Raw genomic sequence first — 10,887 nt, forward strand, 5'->3', positions numbered from 1 at the left:
AAAACAAAGAGTAAATTCAATAGGAGTATCGATACCCATTCAAGAAGTATTGATATTATAGGGTTGCTCTTGATATCCATGGGGTATTAAAACAGAGAGCACATACTCGATTCCAGTAGACCATTTTGGTGTTGGTACTCATTAGTGTATCGATACCCAGGGTAGAGTATCGATACTCCCCATAGGAGTATCGATACAAAGCTTTTTTCCAAACATATAACCAAATTTTGGTATAGATACCTAGACCCAGTATCGAAGCCAAAACACTGGAGTATCGATACAACCCATACCAAATCAGCCCGAATTAGTCAATCGATATCTATAGCTAAAGGTGAGTAATACCCAAGGTTCAATATCAATAGTGGAGGGTCAGTATCGGTACTAGTGTGCAGTATTAGATAAATAATCCAATGTTTTCAAGATCGAACTCGAGGGTGAAATAACACTACAAGTGAGAACACTAATTAACTCAGAAAAGTTAGAAATAACAACAGCTAGGGTGAAATACAACAAGGTGCAGACGCCCCAAAACTCGATGGAGTGAGTTGGTCGGGTGTACGTTTCCGATGAAAATTTCAGATCTCACCCAGAGTACCTTTGGGTATTTAAGCAGGCTAGAAGGGTGTGTGAGCTCCAAGATACAAAACCCTCAGCTGCACCATGATGCCCGCTAAAGCATAGTAGACTACTACTTTTTATGCCCCTATACTTGTGCCACTAGCTAGCATATTTAGTGAATGCATGTAGTATAGTACTATTTTTAGTGAGGCAATGAGCTCATAAGCTCAACGTTCGGAATATGTTTTTATGCTCAGGTCAGGAGATCATGCGTGGGGAGTTATCTTCACCAGGCATTCCAGTATAACAGACCAGAGCATCCAAGTATTTTAGAATATGTCTTGAGTTACTTTTAGAGGGCATGTACTATTATAAACCCTTGTATATCGGTCATAACTATTGATTTAAACTCATCGTTATATATTTTGAATATTTTAGGAGCTCCCTCATATTTGTAAATCTTAAATACTATAGTTTTATTATTTAGTATGGATGGATTTTTATCAAATGTTTTATACTCAGTTATGTTTAAATAAAAATTTTGGGTTAGCCACTATAGTGGTCCTGTATGACATCGTGATCCAGTGATCTTGAGGTCGGTCTGGATTAGGGTGTTACAAGTATAGCATGATCTTAATCAAAATTGATACCGACTTTAGCAAAGAAATGGCTAAGAAGACAACCATACACTAAGGTATCAAATTTCTTATACTGAAAGTTGTTTATGGTGTCAACGAGCTCACCAAATACAACTTGGGAGAAATTGATTTTTTTTTTCTAGTTTTGAAAGTAATAAATCCACCAATTGCTTAAAGCCAAAACCTTAAGAACAAAACATTTCCTTTAACCACTTAGGCTATTCAAGAACTTTAGTATGTTTGTACACTTGTGTGTATATATGTTTTCTTTTTGTTATGTTACATGTTTTAATTATTTTTAATTTTTTTTATAAATACCTCGAACTGTTTTATATTTTGCATAATTATTATAATGATTTGATAATAACTTCAAGGTCATTTATATAAAAATATTATATCAAAAACTCATGAAGTTTAGACCGGGTGCATTATCTGTTCCTGTCCCCCAGTAGAAGAGACCTCAAATCATGAAGTTCCTTGGTACTGGTTCACTGAACATGTTCCTAAACATAGCATTGTGGTTTGGATGGTTATCTTGGGAGATTGCTTACTAAGGATAAGCTTTTGAGATGAGGAATCCCCATGAAGAATGATAAATGTGTTATTTGCAATAGTGTAGTGGAAACCAGAGATTACCTTTTCTTTGAATGTTTATTTGCTGTCTGTCTATGGGAGGGTATTTTAAGACTATATGCCCTGAGTCGAGTAGCTAAGCTTTGGGAGGAAGAGTTGACATGGATTGTGCAGTTCCTTAAGGGCAAATCCCTTTTTTCTGCTATCCTCAAAATTGCATAGGGTTCTTATATTTATTTTTTGTGGGAGGAAAAGAATCATAGAATCTTTAGAGGTCACTCTCGCACAGTTGATGAGTTGTTACAAGCTGTCAAGTTTGTAATGCAAGTTCGATTAAAAGACAAAAGCATTAATAAGGTGGATACGATGAATGCTAAGCTTTGTAACAGTTGGGGCATTTTGTAGCAACCTTGGATGTTTGTAGTTGGTTTGGGTTTTCTTGATTGCTTTTGTTGTTTGTAGAAATTGATTGTTTTCCTTGGGTAATACATGAAATTTATCCAAAAAAATTAGATTATTAAATAAATCATATTATTAGAAATTTTTAATGAAAGTATTTAATATCGTTAATTAATTTTTTATTGTATAACAAAGTAATTAACCCATCTTTAAATTATTTTTTTACATTTTCTTTTGAACACTTACTTTCACATTTGAATATAATCTTAATTGTTCTTATACATACATACATATATATATATAGATATATATATATAATCTGACAACTTTCGAACTTGTCATATTGGACTAGTTGAAACTACTAGCAAAATTGTCAACATCCTGCCATCTAAGGTCTCCAGATATCCCTCTTAGCCTATCGGGGTATCCAACAAGCCCATATTTTTTGGATATAAATTTTCTAACCATTTACATTAATAAGACTTCTGATAGGTCCACGTGACTTATCATAACATAATTGAGGTCTCACAATCAAATTCATCTAGCTCGTTAGTCTACAAATAGTTATATTGACTGTATAATTAACATACACACTAAATTTCACTATAAATGTCCAAACCGAGACTGAAAAATGTTGGAACCTTCACAACCCCTAATTCGTCTTCTTCATCCTGCACGACCATCTTCTCTACAAATATATTGGCCAACAGTCATTCTTCATCAATCGCGACTTTCCATCTAATTTTAAAGGATGAATCACAAGCATTTAATGAGATAAATTTATCCGTCAACAATTGATGGAATATAAACTGCTTTTAGTCTTCAGATATCAATAAAGAATGGATCCCAAAATCACGACGAGCAAAGTTAAAACAATCAAGCCAACCTTTCTTCTTGCCCCTCCCCAAAATCCTTCAGATCAATTGTTCCCTGAACCTGTTATAACGAAGAACTACATCGAAACATCAAGGATACAATAGACTGAAGTCTTTCGGGCCTTTTGTGGCACTTTGGATCACTCTTACAGACATTTTCTCCAGTCAGAATGCCACCAAACTCCGAATTCTATTGAACAAAACCTGCTATTTAGATTTGACCTGTGGATGAGATTGGATCTATGCTCGCAAGTTCCTGTACTACAATACTTCTTAATCTCCATTTTATGTAGTTTTACGGTCATCTCTCTCCAAAGATATAGCATGTAGAAACGAAGAAGAGAAGACAAAGGAAATAAAGTGGTTATTCTAAAAATGAAATCCTTTAAATTATGATAAATTAAATCTTGCATACATGTCATACATAGCTGCACTTGAGTTTCTAGATTCTCCTCATAACTTGTAATGCTAACCTGTAAATTTTCTATTAAATACTTTAGAAATAATGTGGAAGCTTTTGGGGGGAGATATTTTATGAACTTCATTTGGAAGAAAGGGATTGTGGTGAAGCAGTGGTGAAGCAAGTTATTTTATTTTTGCTTTTATGACGAAGCGCCTGAACATGGGATAAATAGTAGTAAACTGAACATAGTAATTGTTCAAAGTTTTCTTAATCAATTGACAATGTACGCATATCTTGCAAATTCAATTGATAACGTACACATATCTTACAAAGTGACTGCTGAACCCAAGACTTTTAGAGAAAATAACACTCCTTTTTATTATTTACTAAGACCACTCGATGGCTTATACTAGATTACTCTTCTAACTTTACTTTCTCATGAATAATACAGTAGATTTAACCAATTAAAGTTTCATGGCTAACGAGCTTTGGTTTGTACTTGTTAATAATACAAAAAAAAAAAAAAACAAGAAAAGAGAACTTGGTTTCAGATTTCTGTAAGAAGTGGTTAAGGACGAGAAAAAAATAACAAACTACTATAATGGCGCATGGTTCCCCCTTTCTTTCACAAACATCTCATTCTCATACATACAAATGCACAATCAAAGATCATTTCATCTAACATGAAACTTAAGGCCAGTGGTATTGGGAAAGAAAGGAGAAAAGGAAGCATATACTATACTTTTTTTATCCTCAAGTCATGAAAGAAACATTAGAAGACAAGCAAGAATGCACAAAATCCTAATCATTACCTACAAAATATTGGGAAGCTGTGAATTCAATCTCTCTTGCAACTCCTTGATTTTCATGGAAAGCTCCATCTTCTGCTCCTTGTAGCTCCGCAAAAAGTACTCCTTTCCTTCTATCACCTCCTTTAACTCTCCTACCTCTCTTTTCAGCATCTCGATTCTCTCCCCATCTTCCCTTCCCTTCTCAGGGGAGCCCGAGTTGTCTCCATTGACATAGCCATTGGTATGGCTATTTCTTAACTCATACATCCAAGTTGTAAAGGCTGAAGTCTTCTCGTTCGTGCTAGCATGTCGTAAACAATGGTCCGCAATCGCCTTCCTCAGCCTTTGAATTTCCATCTCGGAGTCAAATAATTCTCTGTTTGCTGCATCAAGCTGCGATTGTAAATGAGTTGAGTTTGCTACCTGAGCGTTCAGTGAATTTTGCAGCTCCATGATCTGATCCTGCATCTCCAGTATCATATCATCTCTTCTCTTCAGCTGTTGCCTCAGTTTCTGTATCACTTCCCTCTTGCTAAATATGTCAGAGCCAGACTCTGAGACACACGGGGAGTCAGAGCAGTTGGAATGATGGAATGGTTTTGGAGGCAACTCAAGGCGATCAGGAGATGAAGCCCACATAGCACCGTTATCCTTGTTGAAATCAGCAGTAGGAACTGTCACCAGAGGTAAAGCAATTTCAGATTTGGGCATCATCTGACCGTTGGATGGGTGCTTCTCCCCTATGCTTCGGGATCCTGTTTTGAAACCAAACTTAAATAAGAAACCAATTTACACAAGAAATAATTATAATAAATAATAAAAAAATACACACACACCTTGACTTTCACTACAAAAAAAAGTCAAAGTGCTAGAGAACATATCATTCTACGATTAGTCACATTATTAACGGCAGGAACTAGAGCGCTTCAAGGAACTTCAAAAGGACCTCCCAACATGCAAAGGGAAATACATTGATCTAACTCATCGCTTATCATAAACTAACAGTGTCAGTCACACATCGACACCTCAAGGCTCAAAGTGAGTATGATTAAAGAGTTCTAAAAAACTGAAACTGCCAAGTAGTAATACTGGAATGCCAGAATTTCAAAATGAGTATGACTAACAAAAGGCTGTGTCCTAAAGAAGAACTAGACTGTTTCTTCTCTTCAAAGCCAATATGCGACTATTTACACTTAAAAAGGAGGTTTTGGTTGAGAAATCAAACTAGACAATTCAAAAGAACTATATTTCTTCACTTTTATCAACCCACTCAAAGACCCGAACTGAAGCAAGTGCTTATATATAGAAGCCTTGGACAGCTGAAATTATAAGATGGCTGCAACACACCTGACATGCAGTTGAAATAAGCATCATCGACCTGGCTAAATAAATACATATTTGAATGTAAACAGCAACCTGATGATATCCTGTCAGAAGTTCCATTCCCTGTAACAAACTCAAAATTTAGAAGCAGTTATGTATCCAGTACAAATTATTGAAGCAATAGATAGCCATATACCTTTCAAGCTAGTCTTAGCATTGTACTGTTGCTTTGTGTCAAGTGCCCGCTTCAGCTTGTAACCAAGGCGGATGGATAAGGTACTCAACAAGGCACCACCAGCAATGAGAACCCAGTTTGGTCCCTCACCCTGAATTTGTTTTGAATTCTGAATCTTAGATACTCGTCCACCCCTTGCATTCATTTTACGAGAAAGTAAAACGGGAAAGCTCCGAATCATCCAAATATGACCTACAGTCAATGTATAGCAGTATGCCATTACCATCCATGTAGAACAAAAGTTAGGTCAAATAGCATCAAGAGATTAGAAAGTTCTACATTGCAAGAAACAAGGTCTCATAACTTGAAAAAAATACATTGATGTCAAATAACTAAATTTTAGATTTTCTGATAGCAATTAAATGCTTAAAAAAAATCAATATCTACCCTCCCAACATCCCACAGACTCTCTAAACATTATAGATTTTCTGATAGAATTGCTGCATAGCCAGAAGGTATTTCTGGCTCTTGAAAGATCAACTTTTTTTTTCACAGGAAATCAAGTCATTGTCATAAAACACGTACAATGATAAACCTGAAAACCTTTTTAGCAACATAGCCACAACATTCTCCCTATTCTATTCTTTATGGATCATATTGAATAACAAGAAATAAACAATTAAGCTGTTGATGCATAACAGAAGATGTTAACCTCTAAGCAAAATTATCGTCCCTGGTAAAAGAATGTTGAAAATGATATAACATCACAAACATGCATGTCTCTCTACCAATTTACTTCATGTCCTTATTCAGAATTCCTTCTTGCGTTCTAAAGAAGCTATATGCTATTATGGCATGATTCCTTCAGGGGGGCGGGGTCGTCTGACAGGAAAGCTGTCCATTGGGTAAAGTAGGATTTGGTATGCAGACCAAAGGATATGAGAGGCCGGGGAATAGCTAATTTGGATATGATGAATAGAGCTCTTTTGGGGAAGTGGATAAGGAAGTTTGTTTCAGAGAAAGAATCACTGTGGAAAAGGGTCATATGCCTTGTCAATAATCTTGATTTCAACTCCTTTAATGTCGACAAATTGATTTCCACGAGAGCTTCTTGGATATGGAAAGGGACAGTGAAGAGCTGCTACGCTTGTGATGATTTTGGTGCTTGTTTTAAGGGTAATACTCACATCAAGGTTGGCAATGGGGAATCTATTTTGTTTTGGCATGATGTGTGGTTAGATGGTGTGCCTTTGAAAGATCAATTTACAAGATTGTTTATCCTCTCGACCAACAAAGAAGGGAGAATTGCTTATTTTAGGTTAAGGAACTCGTCGGGGTGGTGCTAGGATATTTAGATGAAGAGGAATTTGGCAGATTGGGAGATGGAGCAGTTGATTCATTTGTATTCGGTGTTAGGCAATTTTCAATCTTCAGAGCAAACTGATGATAGTTATGTTTGGATTGGACAGGGCGATGGTTGTTTCTCGGTGAAATCGTGCATTATGTTTGATAGGTCTGAAGTTAACTCCTTCTGGTCAAAATTTGTGTGGCTAGGGGTGGCACATCCTCGAGTGGAGTCCTTCGTGTGGCAGGTGGCTTATAAAAAGGTGGTTGTTAAAGTCGAGTTAGTTAAGCGTGGGGTTAGGGGGATCGAGGATCAAATGTGACCTTTTTGTGGAGGTTTTTCAGAATCTGTTACTCACTTGTTTGTTTCCTGCACTATTTCTTGGGGTCTTTGGACGGGGTTTTTGAGTACTTGGAACATCTCTTTCGCTGTTCCAGAGAGCCCAGTTGCGTTACTCTCGGCTTGGTATGGGTTAATCCCGTTTTCAGTCATATGGACCTTTATTCCTTGAGCAATTTTGTGGTCGGTTTGGAAGCAAAGAAATGAAATCGTTTTCAATAAAGGGAAACTTGATCGTGTTCAACTCTTTTTCTTGGTGAGATACAGAGTTGCAACTTGGTTTTCGACAAAGTTTCAAAATCATTCGATTCCTTTTGATAGTCTAGTGGGAGATCTTACGTTAGCGGATTCCTTTCAAGGGTCAAGGAAGCTTAATTTGGTTCGTGAAGGATGGTGTTCCCCTCCGTCAGGCTTTCTTAAGGTAAATGTGGATGGGGCTATGGATAGTTCTTGGCAGAAGGGCGGAATAGGTGGGTTACTTCGGGATGAGAAAGGTATCATGCTGGATTCGTTTTCAGAGAAAGTTGGCTCGGACCCTCCAATTTTGGTTGAATTGATGGCGATCAAGAGGGGTCTACAGCTATTTTTGGACTCGGAGTGGGCTTCTAGGGGAAGGCTAATTTTAGAATCTAATTGTCTAGTGGCTCTTGAATGGATTAAAAATCCAGCTTCTTGTACTCCTTTGTTTAAAGTTGTGGTGAATGATATTGCTAATGTAGTGTTAAATAGGGGTGTGGTCATTAGGCATATTTGCAGAGGTGCCAATCATAAGGCAGATGAGTTTGCCAAGTTGGGTATTGGATAGGATTGTCGAAGGGGTAATATGTAGGTTTTGGTTGGTAGTTTGTATTGGGTTTTGTTGTTTGGTGGTTGGAGTATGATTGTAATTGGTCTATGTACTGATGTTGTATCTGTTTTTTTAGCAATAAAATTATTGGAACTCTTTTCCTCCATCTAATGTCCGCTGATCTATCTTTGTAGATCGGCGGTTATGATGGGGATTTTAACGAGGCCATCTTTCTATCAAAAAAAAAATGCTTAAAGTGCAATTGTTCCCCCTGCTGTAGGCAGTCAAGTAGTTTATGATCACCAAATAACATCTTAAACTGTTGAACCAGGGGTCGGACACGAGTGAAGCAATGCCCTAGAAAAAGTACACATCAGCAAAAACTCAGTAACCTCGTCAGTTATAAAATCATGTTCGAGTGGTACGGTTCTGGATTTGATTATTAGGTTCAGTGAAAATTGTATGAGGTCAATGATAAGAAGTCATCAGCAATGTGCACTTAATTTCAAATAATCCTAAACTAAAATCAAAGAAAATATAATTGTTCAACCAAATCATCTATTACGCGCGTATAAGGGTGTGTTTCATCAAATAAGATGGGAATAAGTCCAAGATAAATCGAAAGGTAATGCATAAAATCCCCAGCTAGCCAATGCAATGAAAATACAAATTTCTTAATGTAATGATAAATACAAATTTAAAGTTCTAACACCAAAAACAGCAAAAAAATATTAGCTATTCAATTAAGTAAATGAAAACAAAAGAGCTCACGTTTCTCCGAGCACCAACAAGCATTGATACCCAAAAAGAGAAAGGCCTTAAAAATTCCAAAACCATTTAAACAAAGAAAACCCAAAAATTCCCGACTCCAAACTCGTGAGTTAATTTTAACCTTTTTTTCATTCTTCTTCTTTACGTTGCCAATTCAAAGAAAAACTTCGAAACGGAACAAATAGAAACTTAGATTACCTAAAACTGAAAACCATAACTTCATCCCAATAATCTTAATCAATGAGTAAATAAATAAAGCAAAAGAAGAAAAGAGCGTCAAAAGTAAACCTCATTCAAGAACAAAAAAAATTAGGGTTTGTCTTGAAACTTCGTCAGCTGCATCATTTTCGTCAAATCGCTTCACGAACTTTGTCACTATTCACTCCATCCCTCTTTCTCTCTCTCTAGAATGACGAGTATACACATGGCCAGTTTTGGCTAATTAAAGATTTTTTTCCAAAAAATAAAAGCATGTATTATTATTATTCCCTAGTCAACTAAGAAATAATTGTAAAATTTTTCTAAGATAATAAAATTAAAAAAATGTAAAATCTAGAGATTTTACCATGTCATTAAGACACGTGTCGGCTATCGCCTTCAATTTCCCGTTAGTTTGTGTATAAGTTGTTAGTTTTGACCAGGGATTATTCTCTTTTACTTATTTTTTTTATTTAAACCATTTAATTTTTCTGAAATTTTGTTATTTGTGTATTTAAGATCCGATTCCAAGGAATTGTTTATGATCCTTGAGGTGTAGGTATGAGTAGGCTTATAAATGAATCGAACACACACGAACAAATGTATGTTCATGTTTGTTCATTTAATAAATAAACGAACATAAACGAACACGAACATAAATAAACAAAAAAATTTTTGTTCATATTCGTTCAATAAGGAATATAGTTTGTTAATGTTCGTTCATTTAAATAATAAACGAACATAAACTGTAACATCTCCAACTCGGATCCGAATCTGAGGTGTCACATTGACTTTTCAAAACATTTACTTGTATAAAATAATGAGTAATTTAAAATTTTATAACATATAACTTATTCAAAATATTTACAGAACTATTCAGAGCTTATACAATATATTATTTTGAATACATGCCAATTAGAACTTTATTTATTAACATCCATATTATTCACCTTTCTTCTGATCTGACCTTCGGTAATGAGAACTGACATGTCTTACTCCATATTGCTCTTTACTCTTCCCACTTCTACAACCTACGTGTGAAACAATTACACGCTAAGTCTATGACTTAGTGAGGCATTACATTTATAAAAGAACTCTAATTATTTAAACATGCAGGAACACATCATCTCATGATGTCATACCAAAACAATTTAACATTACATACAATGTAATATACATATATACATATCTCACACTATTTCCATTACTAACCTTATTCCACTATCCATATTCTTATCATTTATGTCTCATAATCATATACTCATATATTCATTCTTTTAAGCCACATATGATTCAATTAATCAAGCAATATACACATCATCTCATATATCATATAATACAATTCATATCACAAAAGCATATACTTTACATGTAATATATATATATTTATTGTTATCTCTTTTGTTAGCCCATGTACATCTGTGAGAACTGTAGATATGTGAGTCTATTGAGGTTGTGCACTATGATGTCACCACAGCTCGTATGGGGTCCCACTAGGGGCTATGAAATTTGTCCCGAATGACCACTATAAAATGTCCCGGAGGACCACTATGTCCCGAAGGACTGCGTAGACCCTCGACTCTTGGCATGCCAACTATATCTCTAGATCTCATAACACATAACATGGGCATTATCTTTATATCGTTTCACATCTTCATGTAATCATATGATTCACTTTCACTTATCACATATACTTTCTCTTTCATATATCT

General features: G+C 35.6%; 1 protein-coding gene across 1 annotated transcript; it reads right to left on the reverse strand.

Moving 5' to 3' along the window:
- Positions 1–4,158: 4,158 nt before the first annotated feature.
- LOC120133593 lies at positions 4,159–9,421 on the reverse strand. The gene is made up of 4 exons (XM_039150153.1): positions 9,266–9,421; positions 5,757–5,987; positions 5,585–5,683; positions 4,159–4,992 (listed from the first exon to the last, which is right to left on the reverse strand). The coding sequence occupies exons 2-4, from the start codon at positions 5,974–5,976 to the stop codon at positions 4,259–4,261; spliced, it is 1,053 nt and encodes a 350-aa protein (XP_039006084.1). The 5' UTR covers positions 5,977–5,987; positions 9,266–9,421; the 3' UTR covers positions 4,159–4,258.
- Positions 9,422–10,887: the final 1,466 nt, after the last annotated feature.

The sequence above is a fragment of the Hibiscus syriacus genome, unplaced genomic scaffold, assembly GCF_006381635.1.
Source record: "Hibiscus syriacus cultivar Baekdansim isolate YM2019G1 unplaced genomic scaffold, ASM638163v2 tig00110584_pilon, whole genome shotgun sequence".
NCBI classification, from domain to species: Eukaryota; Viridiplantae; Streptophyta; class Magnoliopsida; order Malvales; family Malvaceae; genus Hibiscus; species Hibiscus syriacus.